Genomic DNA, 24,724 nt, shown 5'->3' with positions numbered 1-24,724 from the left:
ATACGTAAATGTCGTAAATACTGAATTAGTTAATTGATTAGTGAACAAATAATACAATATCGGGTGTAATATATTTACTATAAAAAAATTTTATTTTATTTTTTCTCTTTTCGTTATTATAACATAACATGTACTATTGTATTTATGTTATATCTTTAAGAATATTTGTAAGCTAATATAACCCTGGGCCTCCATACAAGTTATTCTCAGCGAGGCCCAGTGATCTTCTTGATATTCATTTAAACAAAAAATAAATATAAATAGCAAATATTTTATGTATTTACGGAAACAAATTACTCAAAGACTTAAAATTCATAGCCGAGATAAAAATGATTATTTATTATTGTGATAATGTATATGATATCATTGATTAAATAAATATTTGATCAATGATGACATATGTACTATGTTATAATGAAAATGAATACCATCTGTATTATATAGTTTCAAAGTTATTAATATCGTGTCAACTATGACCGGCCTCTCTTAATTATACTATACAGAATATTAATAATAATACGGGATTAATAAATCAATCGAAAAATATCATACATTTAAATATTATGCTTATTTATGTACAGCTTGATCAATCTAAAATATAAAATAACGTATATTATAGTTACCAGCACCTGACTATAAAATATAAACATCAGATCAGGATGAGTTGAACTTTATCCCAACCTCTTTATTCACAAACACGCCTTTGGACTGGTAATAATTATTACGGTTAAGTGGTACATTCGCATTGTTATTATTATTATAATTGTAATACAAAGTCAAATAACCGTAAACGCCCGTTTCTCCTCAACGAATTGTGTTATTATTACTATTTATTAACAATAATCGATTATAGAGTTGTTCACTTCGAATTGGTTATATTAGGTTAGGTGCCGGTGTAGTTTTATTGGGGTGAGCTAAGATGATGCAATCGATAAATCAACGTGAACAATACGAAATAATTGAATTCTCCTGAAAATGAGTAAGTAAGTATGGACTATCTCATTTGTGTACGGTGTACATCTACCGACTGACAGCGAGTGGTACATACTTAATATATTATGTATTTCAGCTACACGAGTATTGTAGTGTGTAAGATACATATCTTGTTTTCGAATCGCTCGTATAGATTGTAACCGTAAATTATATAAACAATTTACATCGAACAAGAAGGATATTTATTAGACGAAAGAGAGAACGTGGATTTAGATCCTCGTGATAGCCAAGTTTGGATTAAAAGAATTCGTGAATTTATGACCCATTTTCTGTCGTCAGTATAAAATTATTACAACTAACGTTCATATTTTGTAGTATAACAATATTATTGATAGTTGTTGTAATATTAAATTATTATATAAATCATTTTAAATACCTATATACTTACTGAGATCTAAATATAAATTAAAGTATTTATCTGTATTGTTATTTTCTATAAATAAATTAATAATTAATAAATACTAATAAATTTAAATTTATTTCATGTTTGTGGAGCTAAATATTATGACAATATAACTATTTATTAGATTTTTGAAATTTTGAATTGTTTGCAACATTTTAGTTTTTTACAATAAATTCAATGACGATGGACGATGGTATTGTTTATTAACTAATAGGTAATATAAACGTCATAACGCTCATCGTATTATCTTTGATGCGATTAGAACCAAATTTATTTTCACTCGAGAGGGTTTTGGAGTCGCGTCCAAGTAAATTAATCGCTAGGTCACTAAAAGACTTAATTCCGGCTAGGTGATTATCCTTAGAATCGTGTTAATATTATTTACGATTTACATTATGAAACTATTCGAAACTACATAAATCAGCAATACGACCAAAAATATTTGCATACATTTATTATTAAATTAAATACTAAATACAATATAAGTACTCGGACTAATATTATAATGTTGTATGTAGCTCGGTGACATAAATTTTGTCGAATATATTGTCACATTTTCCGCCACTAATGCGTGTCGTAAACGGTCGCCTGTGGCATTCACTTATTTCATCCCTATTGTTAATATGTGTCGAATCAGAGTTGTTCGACTAAACAAACCTAATAATTTAATATACGAGCGGCTCTAAAATCGAATCAAAACTAACAACGTGGTTATTGAACGTATTTATTGGTTTCATAAAAAATGTTTGTACGTTGTGTGTTTGTAAAATGGATAATGAGAAATTATTAATTGAGGTTGCATTGCTACACGTGTTTTACTGGCTTTAATGCATTTGGGTTAAAGGGTTAATTGCTTTTTTACTCACATACAAGTTTGCCATGACGTATTTAAAAAAAATGTACGTGAAAAAATGTGTTAGGACGAGTATAATACGAGTACAATGAGCTCAACAATTAAACATTTTGAGCTTTATATAATACATATTGATTTCACCAATTGTTTAAAATAATATTAACCGATATATAGTATATAATACGCATAACTTTTTTTGACAATAAAAAAACACATTAGTTGAATCCAGTTTATTGTAAGTAAATTTTATGAATTCATTTTTTTAAATTAGTAACAAACATTTTACAAATACCTATTATATATGTAAAACTATATTTTCATATATAATTATTGTAATTCAATAATATAAAATGTTTATTTTTTTAAATAGTGATTTGATACCAATTTAATATATCAAGAAAATCTATTGATTATTTTATTCTAAATAATCATCTGCAGAAATTATTGCAGTATCTTTTTTTTAATTACATGTACATAGTTTTTGTTCTTGTTGATTTTATTTGAGTTAGTTCTCTTATTATCAGATACGAATAAATTTATATTTTTAAATTTAATATATATAAAAATAAATATTTATTGGATGCATTTAAGTAAATTATGTGTTAAGTTTTAAATGAAATGATTTACAATATTACTGCAAGTTGTTTGTTCCGACGATATTGAAGACGATCACCAAATTCAGATGCTACATGCTCATATTTTATAACTTGATACTGTTTCAATAGTTTTTCATGTGCTTTTATTACATTCAAAGCTGAATTGAGTGCATGATAGTAAATAAATAAGATAATACTTTAACCTTTGATATACAAATATTCGGCATAATCGATAAGTTTAGTTTCTTATAGGTAAACTGATACTTTTGGGAAAATCGATTTCGAAGATTCCTGAATTTGGTGGTCCTTTTGCGTTCGAATATAAATATTATAACTATTCCGTTGATGCTATCATACATTAGCCCACAAAATAACATAATATTTTAAATATAAGTCAGTCTTACTAACATAATAATTATATTAAAGCAGTTATTTCTGGATTCGTTATAGTATAATAAACTAATAAATAATAGTAACCGAATGCTCGATAATTTTTAAGTCACTTTGGGCCTCAATAGGATGATATCCATCGACAGGCGTCCTTGTTTAATGTAATTTTATAATATAGGCTCAAGATCAATCATATTAATGCAATATTTATTTATGTTATTTCAACGTACCGATATTTTTGTCTTTGTATGCTTTTAACGCAACATTTAGAAATGTTTTATGCTATATAAATTCTACGATATGAATATATTGAAGAAAAATAGTAAATAATAAATCATATTTTTTTTCTTATATCATGTAAGCATCATTACTCGATGACTAAACATGTGAGGTCGATTGCTGTAAACTATCGTTGTTGTACAGTCGTTAGTTTTAAAAAACTTTATCATAATCGATTTTCTATAAAGTTTTCTCTTTCTGAGGTACAAAATTTGATCGAATTTCCTAGCAGAACATTAAACGCACCAGCCTACGATAAGATAGTGATTCATGTATACGATAATATGTATATATACTATATAATATATAGTATATATATATATATATAAATATCCATACAGGGGGATTCACAGAGTATGCTAACCCTCTTTGTTGTTCTTCAATAATGCAGGTATTCAAAATTTAATTTTTGAAATATTTAATACATATAAAAAACATGTTTTGAAATTTTTAAAAAAACGTCAAATAGTAAAATTAAAGTTTAAATGAGTATTTTTTTGTTATTTAACTTTATGTACTAAGGATCCGCGATAACAGGTTTGATAGATATGGGGGCTATAATGGTGATATGAAAATTTTAGTTAGTAATTTTAATCCATCAATATTTATAATTTGTAAAAATGATACAGTTAATTATACTACTTATATCTTATTCTAGATTCGAAATTACATAATATTCTATTTTATTTTTTTGTGAAACTATTGTTAAGGAATAAATGACACTTAAATAAATTTAAAAAAATACTAGTTTGAATTTTAAATTATGTACATAAAAATAAAAAATAACCCACTAAATAATTTATAGTAAAAATGAAGGTTCTCATTTAAAAAATGGAAGTTTATATTATCATCACTCTTTAAGTTGTTCAAAAAATTTAAAAAAAATCGGTCAAAATGTATTTTTAAAAATTTTAAAAATCAAAATTTGTTGTATTTATTTAATTATTGAAGGAACAAATGGAGGTAAACACATACTTGGCGAATCACTATGTTTATGTATATATATATAATTATTGTTTGTACCTATAAACTACAACGATATAATATATTTCACATAAACATATATATATATTATATTATATATATAATGTATACGGACGGACGCGCTTACTTAGCACCATTACGCACACCGCACGGGACGAGTTCGTTAACGACCACCGTGGGAGTGTAACTTTTTGGCCGTCGTCTCGAATTTTTGGAACGCTTTCGCCGCCACGCGCGCTACTCTACCCTCTTCCCACCACACACATAGACTACTCTGCAAGTCCCTTCGCCCCTTCGCCAACAATCTTTTTGCTATACATAGCTGCAGGCGTACAGAATATACTCATTTAATCCTTATAATAATGTATTATGTTCTTAACACACGCCTGAGCGCATTATTCTATGTGATATTATTATGTTCAATATATTTATATATTATACTGATTTTATTAAGGTAACCACGCGATATACGTTCTTAGGTTAATATTTGATGTTTTAAAAATATATTTTTATAAATTATATTATGACTTATGCAAGTCGTGATAGTGTTCAGCTGTTATTTGCAATTAACAGGTTTTAATATGTATGTATTTTATATTAACTTTCACTATTATTTGTTATGGTGTTTTTACTTTTTATGTTTGTCTGTTTATTTAATTGATTTTAAAAAAGACCGCCAATATTTGTAATTTTAAACTCTCGACATTTTTACGGATACATAACGAACAAATTATATTTATTGAGCAAAAATCACATAATATTGAAATTAATTTTTAAATTAAAAGTGATGTTGAGATGGCGAATGAAAAATCGACAATGCTTAGCTGTCTTCCTATTTCTTTATACATATCAAATGACACGTTATAAATAAATAAATAATATTAAATTATGACGTGAAGTTTGTATTACTAAGTGTATATTATTATATTTGGTGTAGGTTTTCACTGTTTAGTGATTAGTTTGTCGAACTGTAAATTTTCTACGTGAAAGTAGGAGGTAAAAATATAAACAAGATCATAGTTCGTGCCAAAAAAAAAAAACAAATTGCATAGACGGAACAGTCAGTTTAAAGTCAGTATTTTATCATCTTTAATAAGTGCTATTATAGCAGAGTTTAATGATAGAATACAATTTATGTTAAATTAATATTTCATGGTACAACATAAAAACTACGGATAATGACTTCATTTTTGGTTTTACGTAAAATAGCATTTATTTATTATTCCACATAATTATATTATTATGGCAATATTATATTATATACCAATTTATAATAGTTATATGTACCTACCGTATTTTGATCAACTCTTGAATTAAAAAAAATAATAATAATTTATTCTATTTTAACATTAACATGAACTAAAACGTTTTATGTTAACATGTTTAATGTTATTTAGTATTTAAACATTAGTTAAATTTCGGGTTTAAAATTATCGAGCTTTTTCAAAGTAACTTTGTTTTTGCATTTAATTTTTAATGTTATAATTTTTTTAACTTAATTATATTTTTTATAATTACTGTTACATTTAACCTTTCCATTAATTATAATTACTAACAGTCACGGTTTTCCTTTGATTTTATTTTAAACATACATTCATAAAAGTTCAATGCTAAATTTATAATTATCATCTTTATTTATTTATTTAATGTTTTATATTTAGTATCACTGATTACATGATTGGAATAATTGTTAACATCTAAAACTGAAAATAAAATTATGCTAATTTATTATATATATTTATATTTATGTAGACAAAATATACAATAAACAAAAATATATTTTTTGGTTAAAGTAATTTCGATGATTTATATTTTTATTTTTTATTAAACTTTCTTAACAATATTATAAATTGTTTTGTTTTCGTTATTTGTTTTAACTATGTATTTTTTTTCAAAGCAAAAACTTTTTGTACTTTATTTAAATGTAATTTAACACATCAAACGTCTTAACAGATATCAAGCATTAATGATATTCACTTGCAAAGTAATCAATATCATAAAAGATAAAAGGTTTATTATCGTAATCATTTCATTATTTTCATGCGTACAAATAAGACAAATGAATTAGTGTAAGACAAAATCACGAGAAAATGGATTTGCGGCAGTGGTGTACCTATTTTGCCTATAAAAAACGCCGGGTTACCATAAACATAATTTTGCCAGCTACGTTTATCTTCTAAGGCCGAGAAAAAATTATAACCACAGCAATAGATGTATTGTATGCGTGAAAAAAATTAATTCAACAAGGTCTACAAACATTGTTATTATCATTTATGGTGGTCATTATATGTTTTACAATGATAGCGTATCTTGATGGTTTTCGTCTGTTTTTCGGTGTTTGATTTGTAAATCCAAAACGCGAATTATATATTACAATGGCATGTTATTGTATACGGTATTGCCGTTTGTCATGATTTACGACAAAACGTGACATGTCTTTGCTGACTTTATAGTCAACTGGATTTTTTCGACCAGTATTCAAACGTCGAGTACACATTTCTAGATAATAATATACAACATTCGTAAATAGTAATACACGCGCTCATGTGAAAGTCATCGCCGCTGAAATTCGAACGTTCTACTCGATTTGCTCGGAATTTGAAATATTTTAGATCAGACATCGTTAACATTATTCGTTGCACACACTATCATAATATAATATTATTATATAATATTAAACATTTTTAAAATTCCTAACATATCGATCACGATTTCTATAATAAATAAATAACGACCATTTACTTTTTCAATAACAACTGTTATGTACTATGTAATATTGTTATTTTGTACAGGAAAATTAATAAAACGTGCAAAGCTCTATTTTTGTTCTTTACTTAATGATTTTATTAAAATTCTAATATTTGGAATTCTTTTTTTACTGTAAATAATAAAGTTTTTTTCTGCAGTTGATTTTTTCAAAAATCTTAACATATGTAGATAGAAATCTAAACAAGTAGTTTTTTAGTTATTAAAATGTTTATTTCTATTAAAGATTATAGCTCTTAAAAATGATTTTAAATTAATATAAAATATATGTAATATTTGTCATTGTGTTTACTGTTTAGTATATACAGACAATTTTTACAAATAATTAAATAATAATACATTTATATAAATTATTTAAAGTTTTAAATCAGCATAGCCCATATTATCCAAGCTCATTATCGTAAGCCTATTATCCTTACTACAAAACGTTAAACAAATCAAAAACAACTCACTCGTATATATTTCAATTTAAATACATTAAAATTCACATAAAAGTGATATTATCATTAGTTTATATAAAACTTAAGTGATTCTCATTTGAAAAAAGAAGATTGTATCGCTACAGGGCGATAAAAATCTAAGTATTTGAAATGATGGCAATTATTTATGATTAAAAAGTTCAAAAATCAGAATTTAAATAAATAATTATTTATTAAAGAAAAAACGAGGATAAGCTCGCTTAGTGAATAAGACTGCATATTACATTACTTTACATGACCTTGTGAATATTCTGGAGGAAACCGTTACAATATCATTAATAAGTGTTCCCAATAAAAAGAAAAAAAGGTGTGCTAAAAATGTTAGCATAAGGCCGCGACGACAGTTATGTTCATATTTGGAGGCGCAAACTATATTATCATAACGTAAAGGTATTTATGTATTATATATTAAAGGCCTACATATGCACCCGATTAGTTGTTAAAAATTTTCTTCCATACATCGGTTGGAATATTGGAAATATACATTGTACACTTAGGTACACTATAAATTTTCTTTTTTAATTCAATTTTTATTCGTTTTTATGAATAGTAATAATATAACTTTATTTTAGGAACGTATTAGCGTAGTAGGTACTATTCATAATAACAATTATTGAGCTAATTGTGAGTCTGGTTTGATGACGAGTGATTATTTGTTGTGACTTATATCCAAATAATTTACGTATTCATGTATATTAATCAATAACAAAATATAACATTACGTAATACCATTAAATAAATTTATATTATAAATATTTATGAAACTTCATTGGTTTTGCATGTGCAAATAATATTTATATTACATATCCATATAGGTATTTATTGTTGTAAATTACGGTGGAATTATTTATACACGGAGTGATGATAAAATCTGCAATTTATATTCAGCGTAATGAATCTGTGGCTTAATAATATTATCGCGATGTACTCGCAATAAGTGTAATAAAATATTAATATTAATATAATTAATATTATAAACGCGTTAAATATTGTTTTATCGATATCGCATTACTTGATATTCTGATATAATATTTAGCAAAGTATTTACTTGTGTTATGCAAGCAAATTTTTAAATAATCACATTTTTTAATAAACTATATTATCAAAAAACCATTGTAGCTCTCTGCAGTATTATCTCCTTAACCAATTTTTAAAGTAAATTATCAATATAATTTAAATAAATTGTTATAATAATTAATAAAACCTATTAATGCGTAACTAAAATAGACCGTTGAAAAATACATTGTCCTAAAAATTTTGATTTTGAAGATATTAAAAAAGTGTAAAGGTTTAAGTTGCTCAAGACCATGTTTTTTCTTAAAGCTTAACCTGTTTTTTTTTAATAAGTTAAGCATTTGAATTAATTAATTTTTAGAGATTATCTAATATTAATGTTTTTAGTTAAAAAAAAAATACTCTATAATAAATGTAGTTTTATACTAGAAAATGTACAAATTGCGTATCCAACTAATCGGTCAATTCAGAAACAATTACTGTACATATGAGTCTTAATTTGCGTACATAATATACACGTCTGTTCAGCAACCGCGGAAAACGTTTAATTACCGACGAGATTTTTGCGACTTGTTCTAGCCTTCATGGCGAAATTAAAAAAAAAAAACACTGCATTGAAACTATTCGTAATTATATTACCAGTTTAATTTGATTTTTAATTCAATTCTCATTACCTTTGTTCTAGTGCCATTTGTTTCTTCCACACAATAAACGTGTCGTACCCTTATTCCGCCTCCACATGTTTTGCTACAGGGACTCCAATTGTCGTCAGCCACCCACCTAAACAAAAAAATAATAATGAAAACAATTTTAAAAAAAAGTATCATAATAAAATATTCAAAGTTAGTAGCGCGCGAGTTAAATTAACGAAAAATGAAATATTTTAATACACATGAAACTTTAATGACTACATGTATGTATTCGTATTGTATATGTACATACGTATAATCCACTAATGTCTCGCATAACAAGTAGGCATTAAATAACTACAAGCGCAATACAAATACAAATGTCTGTTTAAAATAATGACTGTATATTATCTTTCTAAACAAATAAATTTTTTTATATTATTCCAATAATTGATATCATTTATTATATTATAATGTAAAGTCGAAAATTTAAGTCAAAGATGGGAGTTTGAAAATACATAGGTATATCTTACATCGGAATGTTATTGGATGAACAATTGTTTTTCTCCCACAATCATTAAAAACAGAATGAATAAATTATTTATTCCTATTAAACATTATTCTCGAAATGGCGAAAATATTGTATGGGTCGAACAAAACCATTATTTACTCTGTTCAACTAATATTTTGGATAACAAGCGCTACTCGTTGTTTGTTTGGCGTTAACTTTTATTTACTTTAGAAACAAATCGGAAAACAATTTCACTTTTGATAAACAGTTACAAATACAAACTGAAAAAATTAATGCGTAAAAATCATTTTACACGCCTCTGATACAGTATTATGATACAAAGTATTGAAAAAAAAAATGATATACTCGAATACGTTCGAGTTTTTTTTTGTTTTTAAAAATATTCTGTGTTAGCTATCTTCTGGCAAAGAACAACGCGGAAAGTGTTTGTCAGACTTGTTTATTATTTCGATACGATAAAATATCTCATTAAAAGTTATGAATGTTATGATAAATCTTGAAATAGTAAAACAATATCTGCACACGACGTCATAATGCAGTAAAACTTAGTCAATTAAAAGAAGCATATTTTTATTTAAGCTTTTGATAAACAAAAAAGTAACAATTAGTGGATTTTTAATCATATTTTAACTTACATTCATAGAACACTAATACACTATGTACCAGTTTTTAAAAACAAACATATTTCTAATGGATTATTGAATAAAAAAACTACACAATAAAATGTTCAGTAATTATTAAATCTAAATAAATATCTTGATTTCATTTTTTATTGCAATTTTAATAGGACTTGAACCTTTTGTGAATAGCATAGAAATGATTGAATTATGCACGTACTAAAAACAGTATAATATATAATATTCATCAAAAATAACAATTCACGATTTAAAAAAAAAAAATTAAATTAAATTGTTCACTTTATAAATTAAATTGTTCTCATAATTTTATATTCTAATAATTTAATCAAAGTAGATTTATTGGTTTTCATTTTTTAAATTCTGATCAGAGTGAAGAATGAATTGATTTTAAAATATTTATGTTTTTTTTGTTTCCGAAAAAACTTTTAATAGCATAAAGAATGTTCAATTTTAGCATCATTTCTGGCAGAAAAGTGAATCTTTTTAGTACTTTGAGGGGTTAAAGATAAAAAAATTCCAGCACTTATCTTAGTAATTTTGAAAAAATAAGGAAAAACGTGAATTTTACATATTAAGCTAAAGAAAAAATCGATTTTCTTGTATTATTGAAATTCAAAATCGAAAACCACAGATACCACAAATTTTTACTAAATGTTTAGATTAACATATCCAATAATATGATCTTTTTCATTTTTTATATCACAATTGCGTTCCGTACAAATCAGGTAGTTAATACTGTTTTCAGTGGCTATTAAAACTAAATAAATATCCTAATTGCGTAGGTATTACGTACTTATTTTTACACGTATATAATAATGTAGTAATTTTACACGGGCTAACTATAATATTCAGCACGAACGACAAACGATGTTTTTTTTAGATTATTGAAAACAAGATAATAGATGTACAGCAAGTGAGACGTGGATTTACTATGTTAATTGTTATAGGTACAAACGAAAAACAATAATTTAAATAAATAAACCTATTATTAGAACATCAAAAATTAATTTGTTTATACCTATACTATACGCCTTTAACTAATTTGACTACTATAGAGTACTAAGGTATATTTTTACGTTTATCTATTATTATAAAAGTAAAAAGAAAATGCATTTTTAAATTTTCAAAAATTATCGAGTATCATATTGTTATTATACTTTTAGGACTGTAATTTCGTGTAATGATGTGATAATTATAAACGCATTTTTAAATATATTTGTGTTTGGACGCATTTACATAGGTCCATCCGAATTCAAGCCGAAAGTTATCTGAAATTACGGTATAAAAAGGTATACGAGCAAACGAGAGATTTGTCAACCGGTAAAATGTTTATCCGAATCCTGCGTATTATTTATATTAATAATTATATGTATATAACGCGGCTGTATGTAAATAAAACGTTGTGTTGATAACGATCGCCAATGACAAAATCGATTCGTGTTTGTGATTCGGTGACACTTTATTGATACTGACCAGACGGAAAAACGACCGTTTCGACGAAATAAAACCGTTGATTAACGGGCTATAATATTCTAGTATAGTATTGTACCGATACCGAGATGTAATCTCGGCGAGGATAACGTCCATGGTGCTTTTGCACATTTTGTAAACGAAATCTGCAATTACAATATTAACTCGTGTGATATATGATGACTGTATAGTAGCCGACTGGATGTTTGATTTTGTCTTTCGATTAACAAGACAACGCGTTTTTCGCGGAAATCGTCTACGTCTGCGGCGTAAGACAAGAAACTTTAATGCGAACATTGCGGGACAGTAACCAGACTAACTATTGATAACTATTGTAATGTATATTTTACGGTAAAAATACGAATTTCGGAAAAACCTGGGTTAAATAACTGATTAAAAACTAGAGATTACTGACTAAGTTTTTACCGATTGATCTTGATAAGTTCTGCAGAATAAAAATTAATTCAGTCTAACCACGAACGGTTATTGTAGTTCTGGTTTTTACAAACGGTAGATCTTAGTATAAGCTGTTTATTATTTTTAAATTCCGAAATAGATATTAAAGAAATTAAAAACAAAATGTTTAAATTAAAATAATATGATGTAGTGAAATTAGTATTTTAACATTATTCTAAGTATAGTTAATTGATTAATATAATCATTTAAATAAATAATAATGATAAACTGATAAACAATGATAAATTTAGCTAAATATTGTATTACGTAGTATTAGGTACATGTTTCAATATTCATAAAATATACTTTAGGAGAAAAATTAGTATACGTGGTAAGGACAGAATACTATATAATACTATAATACTTGGTATGAATATTAAATAATACTGTTAATGAACTAAAATAATAAGAAATTCATAATATTTTCTTAGTAAGTTTTGATATGAGCACTGAGCAGTAATAGCAGTTATCCATTAATGGTATAATTACACTCGCTCACTTTTTATCGGTAGTGAACCTAGTCTGGTTTTAAAAAAATATTTGTTTTAACTATGGAAACTATTATAAACAAATTTGAAATCTGAATGTAATTTAAAATTTAAATATAAAATTATTATTACAATTATATTATAATATAATATTATTGTTTGGCCACCATAGCTTCGAAATTGTGTAAAACGATAATCATTAATAATTTATTAAATATTTCATTTGTTCCAACATTCAAGAATGATTTTTTTTTTTGTCAATAGTATTTATAAATAATTGTATAAATATTTTTAAATAATACTTATACATTTATTTATAAAATAAGTTAAAATTAAATTTGTAAAAGAAATTTTCATTTTTTTATTCGATTTCAAACTATAAATTGGACTATCACCATGATAAATCATTTATTTTAAGTATTACTATTTCTTATTTATAAAATCAGACCTGAAATTATATCACTCAGAATTTGAACGAAATGGTTTGTAAATGATCTTAGAATTTATCAAGATCAATGGATAAAAGTTCGAAATCCTAAAATGTACAAGTAGTACTCAGTAATTTTTAGATTTTAACGATTAAACCTAGGTTTCTCAGTATTCGTGCTTTTAACATAAAGTATTTCATATAGCTTATACTGTTTTAACGATATTAAATACTGCCAGTATCTGTTCGTTTTTTGCTGATTATCTCAAGTTATACTCGTTTATAAATGAACCTGAATGATTGCCTCTGTTACAATTATACTTAAACAACTTTAGACAGTGTACTCAAAATGGTATGTCACTGATTATAAATAAATGTTTCAAAATTATATTTTCTTAAAAAACCAATTATAAATAATATATATATAGAAACAGTAACGTCTATTAAAGTTTTAGGTATTATTATTTCAAGGAAACTTTTTCTTAATAAATATCACATATACATATTGTTATAAAGCATTGCAAATATTAGATTTTATTCGTAAAAATTATATAATAATTTGAGTTATCCATTATTATTGAAAGTACTTTTTTACGCTCTATGACCTAACATGATACGCACGCAGACGGCTTAGTATTATTGAATCTTCATTAATCTACCTTAACCAGTAAATTGAAAAAATTTTAAATAGTTTTCCGTGAAAAATCTACTATAAATTTAGTGAGGATCCTTGTTCTATTTTTCTTTGTAGCAAAAATTTGGTATTATAACGAAAATACTTAGACGTATATTTTAGTTTAAATATGCTAAACAATAATGTTGATTATCGACGACTATTTGAAGAAATATCATTCAATACTCCATCATTTGATTCCAAAAATCGATTACTATTTTGTATTTCTCATTATGCTCAAAATTACAGCTACTTTATTATTGACTTTTAATATATAATGTGCATGATGTATTGCAATTAAATTAAAGAATATTTAATATTTTATTAATGTTATTTTATAGTCACTATAATATAATATTATGTTGTTACTATTTTTAACGTTAAGGTATTATTATATTATTATGGTTTCTATGAATTTTCGTAATGATCTATTTTCCCGAGGGTGGTTAAGTCGTGAACCAAGTTCAATTTTCGCCGATTCCAGAAGATAAATAAGCATCGCTTGCATCCCGCAGGTGGTTTTGTTTTTTTATTTGAAAATGTCTCTTTTTATTTGCCTGAAAACGTATGTACGAAATATATTATGTTATTCGGGCTGTAATAAAATTGTACAGTAGTAACTAAAATAAAATAAACAAAAAAAAAATTCTTCTCTTTTAAATAAGGTGTAATTATTCGGCTACTTAAGTTAAAAATTTGGTTGTAGGTTATTCAGTTATTGTGACTGTTGTACAGCAAGTATTTCCATTTAACCATTTAGAGATTATTAATCATTGCCGTTAAAATAGTTACCTCACGTAATAGGCCAATACGTACAATTTTGTATAATATTATTTTGAGACGAAATATGTACAAGGATGAAAATAAAAAAATGATATATTTTTTAAATCATTCTATTAATTGATTGTAGGTATTTAATTGTTGTTTCTCTACTGTTCAAAGTTATTGCCAAGAATGTCTAAATTATAATAAAAACTATTAAGTAAAAAAAAGATTTTAAGAATTAGTTATAATTTATAATTTATTTATTAATAATGTACCTATAATAATAGAGTTCCTAATAATAAAAATTAACAAGTAACTATTTTCACAAATAACAGATTAACAACCGATATAAATGTATTAAAATAATATAATTAATATTTCATAAAAAAAAATATTAATTAGCCATACATTTAGAAAATAACAGCTAGAATGAGTTTCAAATGACTTTATTAATAGAAATAGTTTTAATTTACATCTACTCCTAACTATTTTTTTTTTCATAGGTAGGTACTGTTTTAATATCTTATTTTTAATACATGTATATTGTATGTATTATGTATAAATATAATTTTGAATATTTTTTATTACAGAGAACAGAATATGTTTATATATATACATACATACTTATATTCTTAACGGTTACAAAATTAAATTTTTTTTAATACTTACAAATGGTACTATGATTCATATATTTCATGAAATAAAAATTACAAAGTACAATTCAAGAGACATTTTACAACTTTAGTGAATACATTATTATCTATGCTTTACTTTTTCTTTAACAAGTATTGATATGTACCTATATTTTTTGATTTTAAATAATAATATGTAGTACGTTAGCAAACAAGTTTTTTTTATCTATTCTATACCATACATATACACATATTACATATTAAAAACACACACAATATTTCTTTTGTTTCTATTTTTCTTATTCTTTTTTAATATTACTAACGCACCTTTAAATTACAGTTTATACTTAAAATACTGTTACTTCGTGGTCACTTAATTCGAATTGTCTTAATCAGTCAGTGTAAGTAATAAAAATTTAGTAAATTGAATCAGTTCTTATCGTTAATTATGTTATTGTACATGTACATCGTAACATACGTTCAAAATATTATATCACTATAATTTAATATGAATATCTAGAGCTTTAAGTATATTTTTTATATAGAAATATGTAAAATATAGTATATGTTTATGTTTTATGTGTATTTCTTCAACGAACATAAAAAATATAAATACGTTTTTTAATCGTCAAATCTACCAATTTTGTTGTTTTAATAATGAATAACTGACCTTTATTTTAATAAATACAATAGTACAATAAGTTTTTCTTTAAATTAAAAAAAAACTTTATAATTATTTATCTTGAGATGTTAGTAGTTTATTTTCAAACCAATAATTATAATCTAAAATCGCATGTTTTCTACAACCATTATCCAGATATACATATAATTAAAGTTTTTAATTAGTTTATTGTTTTTTATTCGTTAATCCACAATTATTGAAATATTCAATTATTTTCATTTTATATTATATCTACTTTTAAATTTTTTTGCATATACAGAGTGATTTACCAAGCATGTTCACTTTTTACTTCTTCAATGTTTCAGTTGTTGAAAATTTAATTTTTTAAATTTTTACATATACCTACCTACTTAAAGACCATATTTTCAAATTATCAAGATTTATTGTACTTTTTAGTAGTATTCGGTAGAGATAAAAATTTCTATTTTTCAAATTAGAACTCCTCCACATTTTACTAATGTAAATTATTAAATGTATCATTTTTTGTTGAAAATGTTGACATGTTAAAATTGAATGAATAGTTTTCAAGTTATTTAACTTTTTATACTAAGGTTATAGGTCTATGATAATGAGTTTGAAAGATATAGTGGCTACAGTGAGTTAAAAATTTTACTTTTTAATACTTATTTATCAACATTTTATAATTTATATAATATATATTGTATATAAATGGTCCAAGTATAATAATCACTAGTGGCAATATTACATCTATTTTATATTTTTGTAAAATCGTTTTTTAAGGACTTCTATCCTTGTATAAATATTTTAATAACTGAAAAAATACTTTTTCGAATTTTGAATTATGTACATCAACATAATAAACAAATCTACTAAATAATTTATACTAAAAAGGGGAAGAATTCTCATTTGAAAAATACAAGTTTGTATCACTACAAGGTACTCTCTAAGTAGTATAATAAACCAAACAAATTTGAAAATATTGTCTGTTTGTTTATTTAAACATTCCAAAATTTAGAATTTTAATAAATGCATTATTAAATGAAAAATTGGAGTGAGCATATTGTGTGAATCACTCGGTATACCTATATGTGCATTTATTTATATAATAACATAATAATGTATAAGCAATGTATACAGTTATTGCTTAGAGTAAAATATAGTTATGAATTTATAAAAGAATAAATTAAAAAACATTTGAACTGTGTTAATCGTATTTTTTGAACAAAAAGATTTTCAAAATATACCATCGAATGAATGTACCCCGCGTAAGTAGCCTTGGCGGTCTAATGATGAAATGCAGATTAAACGAAAAAGAAAGAAAAGAGCAACATACCAGAGTACATCCATGAAATAATCGGACCTGACTATCAATCAGAAAACATCATAATATTATTCATCAAAAATACTGAAATATAAAAATATATTTAACAAAAACAATACAAGAGCTTAGTACTTAGCCAGTAGTCATAAGTCTTCATTTTACAATAGTCAATAACCAAATGTTATTTAAATCATGATAAATATAATATCATGTCAAGCTAATGACTCATATTTTAAAAGCTAGCGTTTTAAAAAAAAAGTTATAACTGTTATGTATCTTTTATTAAATAAAAATTATGAAATTAAACTATATTTATCAAATCTAATTACAGTTGAAAAATTGTTATTAAATTGTTAGGTAGGTTTGTTGTCTTAATACAAATCTACTTAAAATTAAAAAACGTATTTACTAGTTCATGTTATTATTTTTACTATGTATTTCAAATTTTGATTTATCGAATCCATTGTTTTTTACCCGGATTATAAATATATAATTAATGAATCAGTCGTATATATTCGTTTAAAAACCATTTATATTTTATCGAATAATAATGGTACCTCCTATACGTGTACTACTTAAATCGTCTACTAAAAGGAAGCTTATAAACGTCTAATGGTTATATTGAGATACGTATATAAAAGTAATAATTTATCGACGTCGTTACGACCATAATGAAGTATGTAACGTTAAGGACGGAAAATACGGCTGGATATGATATACGAAATGGAATATAGGATAGTCGGAAAAAAAGTTTTTGTCGAATGAGAAAATATAAATTCTTATACACTCAAAAAAAAAAAAAAATACATACCTATATATATTTTATTTTCAATTCTTTGATTATCGTAGTACTAAACTTAACCTATTCATATAGTTATTTTAATTTGTTAACTCATATTTTATCAAATACAAATTTCATTATATTTATTATTATTATAATGATATTGAAATTAACTTTTGAAAAGTTATTGTAAAGTTATCGAACTTAGATCTGATTAGCAAATTGATTTAGCATTAAATTTCTAACTTAACATATATAGCACAATATGTTTATCACAGGAACCATTTACCTTCCTAGAATCATTTACCACTCAACAAAATGTGTAGCCGCAGAAGTTTATGCAGGTATTTGATTTTTTTTTACCAATTTGCATAATATTATAAACCTAATATAATTTGTATTTGAAATATTTTTATTTTCACTGTTTCAATTAGTTTTTTGTTTGTTGTAATGTTTAATTGGAATAAATAAATTTTAAGATTATTAACTATAAATAACGTAATAAAGAAAGAAAATATTTTTAAATCAACTTTCCCAATAGTTATAATAATCATAACGTCCTCTATCATTTCAAAATTCAAACTATTTAATTCATATTTAAAATTATATTTTGTATAAAATATTACATTATTTTTCATTATAAAAATACCCATTTTTTGAATTCTGATTCTTTATATATATATATTTTTGTTATGTAATGGAAATAGAAATTGCCATTATCTGTGTCCTATATGATAATATTTAATCCTAAAATATTATTTGTATAATTTTTTTATATTTAAAATGTATGTATTCATATAAACATACGTATTTAATATTTATACATTAAAATCGATAAATTAATTATCTTTAATATTAAATTGACAGTGTTAATAATTTATGATACGAACATACTTATAGGATAGTACTGTAGTGGAGAATCGATCTAAATTTAGTCAACTACAGTAATATTTTGCTTTTGAAATATTTTGATTAGATGTAAACCAAGTACAAAGGGAATTGGTTAGTAAATTACATTTACTTAAACTTACTGAGATTCAATTTACTGTGATCTAACGATACTTTATATAATAGCTTTTATAGTAGTTATTAAAACGAGGACAATTATAATACTAGACTTTCGTGTTATAAAGGCTAGACACAACGAAAAATCATTATACTGTGAATGGGAATTAAAGTAACGAAAAGAGATTAAAATTGTTTTCTCAAAATATTTCGTATACGTTCAAACAATTTATTGGTTCAGTTGATGTTGACAATTTCGAAAATAACTTCAAAAAAATTCAAATATTTTTATTTATTAATTCCAATGTCCTAAATAACTCAAAAGCAATCGATTACGTTGATACCAACTTTATAGTCACTAAATACTAACGTTATGTTGAAGACATCCAATACATATTATTTTAATAAACTGTTACATAACAAGACTTACAGACAGTAGTTATTAGTTAAACCTCATATCATATGATGTTTACATAAATAAAGTTGGCAATTTTCATAAGTAATTAGCATATTTGATTAAATAAATAATAATAAGGACCTATCATACATTATATTATAATTTGATTATATTGTTATGTTGTGATTAAGAATTATGTAAATTTTATACAGCAAATATAAATCATTTATTTAAAATAAAAGAGATTAAGCGCTAAAGCGTATGAATAAGACTTTATGTCATACGATTGAAAGCACGAACTGTTTGTTTAGCACTGCTACACTGGTGCAGATACCGTTGTTACTTTTATTTAATATTTGTTTTTATATTTAAGATACAAATACATTTATTTTTTATATTCTATACAGGCACTTCTACAAGGAGGTTAGGGTCCTTCTCCCCCGAAATTTTATTTTGTGTACGTGGCTGATTCTATACATTTGTTTGATAAAACATATATTTTTAAGATTTGAAGTATTTGAACATCAGTAGTTGATCAGTAAAAAGGTATAATATTATGCTTAGATATTATTCTGTGCTATTAATTCTAAAACATTGTAGATATCGTAAAACGATGATAAATAATAATGATACTAAATTTATAGAATGTCTGATAGTATTTTTTAGAATATCATTGGAATATTAATAAAAATGATAACTTTTAGACTAAAAGATAATTACGAACAAAAGTGGGTATTCCAACATGAGAATATAATATTTCGCTATTTTATTATTCGCTATTCCCTAAAGAGGAAATGAAAACTGAAATGTATATATTATACAAAACCGTTTACATTTTTAAATTTAAGAACAAACACATAATATATAAACAATTTAATGACAATCTGACTTACATTAAAATAATTTTAATACCACTAAAAACATGATATAATATAAGGTGATTCGTCTAGTATGTTCACGATCATTTTTTTACGAATAAAGAATTTATATAAATTATGATTTTTAAAATGTTTAATAATTTATTATATTAAAGAACCATATTTCAATTTTTATATCATGCAAGAAGTTTACTGTTGTAAATTGTAATATTGCCAATTTTTTTCATTCATTTGAGAATCAGCCTATTTTTATATAGTGTTAAACAGATGATATATTTTAAAATATCGATATATCTAAATCGAACAATTAATTTGAACGATTAGTTTCTAAGTTATTTAAATGCACTTATTAAAAATAAAAATAAATGGTCTAATAATAAAATGTAAAATTGATACATTCATATTGTACAATAATAAAAAAAAATATTATTATAGTTTAAAAATAAAATTAAAAATCGTAATATTCATTTTACTTATATAATGTTTATGTACTTGTTATAAATATATTATAATTTACAGGTTACAATTAATAATAATATTTACATTATTGAAAATAATAATAAATATCATATTTATTATTCAGACGAAAAAATACAAAAATAATTGAGTGCTTATATACATGCATTGTAACTTTAAATAATTTCTTAAAAATTCTGCTCAGTCTTTATCTATTTTGGAAGGTAAATGGTATTTTTATTTTCTGTTGTAATACTGTTTCACGTTTTGCCTGTCTTTTTTTTCTTACTTTAATGATTTCTTAAAACTTCTACTGATTTACAATTTTCCTTTTAAAAAAAATAGTGAAAAATGGAATGAAAACCGTACCTACTTAGTATGTAGTTTATTAAATATGATTTTAAATAAAACTAGCTATTATTATCTTTATTAAACTGAATTTTACCTTTCCAATATACGATGTTGGTAATTAAATTTAATATTTATTTTCGTTGTACTTGTTAGTAAGTATAAGTAGTGATAAAAAAAAAACAATTGGTTGATGGGAAACATATATTGTGTAATATGTACCTATTTATTATTTTATGTATACTTCATAATTAAACATAGTGTGAATGGTAGTTTATAATGCGAAATTCATTCACAAAACAAAATGTGTCGAAAAAGGTAAACGCTCGACGAAGAAAAATGTAATGTTTAAAATATTAGAACTAAATATATTTTGTTTTATTTAAAAAATATATATGTAAAATTAATAATACTATGGTTTTGAATTTTTAATATTAATCAATATAGTATTGTATTTCAATAAATACTTATGTTTTTTTGTTAAAATCTCATTATAATAATAACTATTATTATTTAAATGCAACTTGAGCTTACGGGGTTCAAAAAGTTGTAAGATATATCACGTTTAAAAATTTTTTATGGTCCAAAGAAAACATAAATTAAACTAACTATTAATTGGTTTTTGTAGATAATTGTTTTTATTTAGGTCGATCTTTTTCTTTCTAACGTATTTTGTTGTTTGGTTGCACCAGTATGTGGCAAACACCACACACGAATACATTAAAACTGAACTACAAAAAAGTGTCATACACACGTTGTTGATGCTGTTCAGACATGTACAAGGGGATTGAGAAAGCTGCTTAAGTCATGCCATGACGGCTGTCGGCAAAAAAAAATAAAAAAATTACGAAAATCCCACATGAATCCCATATGGTGCGGTTATTATGCTCAGCTTAGCGATAAAGCATTTTTGCGACACTACACACCGTTTAATCTTTCAACGTGTTCTAAGCTCATGCCCTCCCCCCCTACGTCACTCCACACCTATAACCCTCGACCGCATCGAACCCGACGAGAAAATCGCGACGAAAATCCACACACCGAGCAACACAGCTTTTCCGGAGGCTGCATATTTAATGCATGAAACGTGTCGGAGGCGTCTGAATAAAACAGTCACACATCCCCGTCGTCACGTATACATGTGTATAATAAATACATGTATATATATTTTAATCGTATGGGTTTTATGTATTGTTTTATTATTATATATTATAAAATTACTGATGTTCACTTACTTGGGAGGACATGGTTGGCTGTTACACTCCACAGATAAATCGCTGCCATTTGGCCTTTCGCCAGGACACAGATCAGCATCCACTTCAACGCCCGTGTCTCGGTTCTGACAGATTATCCTAGACATTTCGTACCCTGGACGAAATAAACACAAATCCATGGTTAAATTATACGCATACTTTAATGTGTATAATGTATTATAAATATTATATTGAGTTGTATGGCTTTTATTATTGTAATATTGTAAGATAATATTATAATGCCGTGTTAGCCACTTGTTGCTATGTGCTATAGTGCTGTAGCCGTTGCGTATTTCTTTCACCATATTATATCTATAGCATATCTATAACTATAAAGTAGTTAAAATAGTAAAATATTACATTTAAATTGTATAATATTATCTTATGAAACTCTATTGTATTTGAATAATAAATAATGAATAATGGAGAGACGGTCTTTGTTATAACACATCTCATTGCGGATTTTTATGATTTTAGCTATTCATAAAATAACATAGTAAAGCTCTCGTTAAAAATCAATAATATGCCAATAATTTTATTATGTATATAAAGGTCGCCATAAATTGATAATATAACTTTCATTCTATCATAAAAAGAAGTTTTTATTGTTTTAAATTTTGATACGAATTTAATTATTATAATTTGGGACATTAAAATGAAATTGGTGCCCATACAAATAATAATGATTATCTAGATTTCTTTGTCAGTAAACGGTTTATTTTTCTTTTTTTACATGTTTTTACGAGATAACTAAAGAGTCAACAGCTCTTGTGTTTAGATCATGTGTTAATTAAAAGTAATAGTAGATATTTTCAATAAAAACAATGCGGGTGTTTTGTTAACTGATATCATTGGTATGAAAATTATTAAATAAAAAAATGAATGTTATTAATTTTTATGTATTATTATTTTATTTGGTAAATTAATGTATGTTGTCTATATTTCAAAATATTATTACAAATGACCTAAATGATTCTTCTACTTCTGAATCTGTACAATTCAAAAAATAAAAGGTTAAAAGAATGTTTGTCAAAAGGCTTGTTATATACCGCACTCCGTAAGCAATAACTTTCAATAAAATGTAAATAAACACCCATATTATATTAAACTTGCAATATGCTACAAAAAATATAAAAATTATTTTACGAAATTATTAAGAAGACGCTACACCCCCGCATGTGTTGTCTTTGTTTTACTAACGTACATCATAGTAATTTTGAACAGAACATATTTTGTGATGTTAGCTTTAATATTAGAGTAAATTTAACTATTATCAAATATAAAGATAAGAATATTATCTAAAAAATGACATATGCTTATTGTTATTATCATTTTCAAGTATGTTATGAACATTTTAAAGTTGTAATATTTTACATAGTTTTAAGTTATAACTCACTTAAAATAATATCAATAAAAGCATATGATATTTTCTAGATAATATTCTTACCTTTAAGTTTAATAATGGATATATTTACTCTAATATTAAAACTAACATCACAAAATATATTCTGTTGAACAAAAATTTGTTATGATCTATGTTAGTAAGACAGAGACAACACATGTAGGTATGGCGTCTCCTTGATGCTCTATAAAATCAAATTTTATGAAAACAATTTAAAACAGAGTTGCATAATCCTTAGTTAATTTGAAAATTAATTATTGATGAAGTATCAGGTAATATCCATTAAACCAAAAATAAAATTTAAGTTTTAAAAGTGAATTAAACTACAATAAATATTGTAGATGATTCAGTTGGGACGTCAAATTCAGTAAAATAGTTTTTTTATAAACGTCAATAAAAATGTGATTGATATATTCTCACACACAATAATAGCACGAACAATTATTTAAATCCGAATGATAAATTTTATGTGTAATTGTTCAACGAATTTTTTCTAAAAAAAGTTAAAGTCTCAGAGATACAATTGATTATAAACAACTGAAGAGACAATACCTCTGCGGGATATTATAATATGATAATGGTAAATATCCTAAAATGTATTTCTGAACAAATTCTTAATTTACTTGTACGTGTATATAATTTAAGTATCAAAAATAGTATTTTCTCAGATAATTTTAAATTAGCTAAGTCAAATTATTATATAAGGAGAGGAGGGAAACGCAAAACCATTAGCAATTATAGACCTATATCTATGTTAGAAATTTTTTTTTAAA

The 24,724-nt window shown here is 24.7% G+C and overlaps 1 protein-coding gene across 6 annotated transcripts in view; it reads right to left on the bottom strand.

The window, feature by feature from the left end:
• LOC113550543 (ADAMTS-like protein 1) overlaps positions 1 to 24,724 on the bottom strand; it is a 171,592-nt gene that overhangs the window by 50,756 nt on the left and 96,112 nt on the right. For all 6 annotated transcript variants that reach the window (XM_026952454.1, XM_026952452.1, XM_026952451.1 and 3 more), the window contains exons 7-8: positions 22,532 to 22,664; positions 9,432 to 9,537 (exon numbers count right to left, since the gene is read on the bottom strand). In XM_026952454.1, coding sequence (XP_026808255.1) covers positions 9,432 to 9,537; positions 22,532 to 22,664 — 239 coding nt within the window. The remainder of the gene's footprint in view (positions 1 to 9,431; positions 9,538 to 22,531; positions 22,665 to 24,724) is intronic.

The sequence above is a fragment of the Rhopalosiphum maidis genome, chromosome 1 (genome assembly GCF_003676215.2).
Source record: "Rhopalosiphum maidis isolate BTI-1 chromosome 1, ASM367621v3, whole genome shotgun sequence".
Lineage (NCBI taxonomy): Eukaryota > Metazoa > Arthropoda > Insecta > Hemiptera > Aphididae > Rhopalosiphum > Rhopalosiphum maidis.
This window is presented reverse-complemented; position numbering and strand designations above follow the sequence as displayed.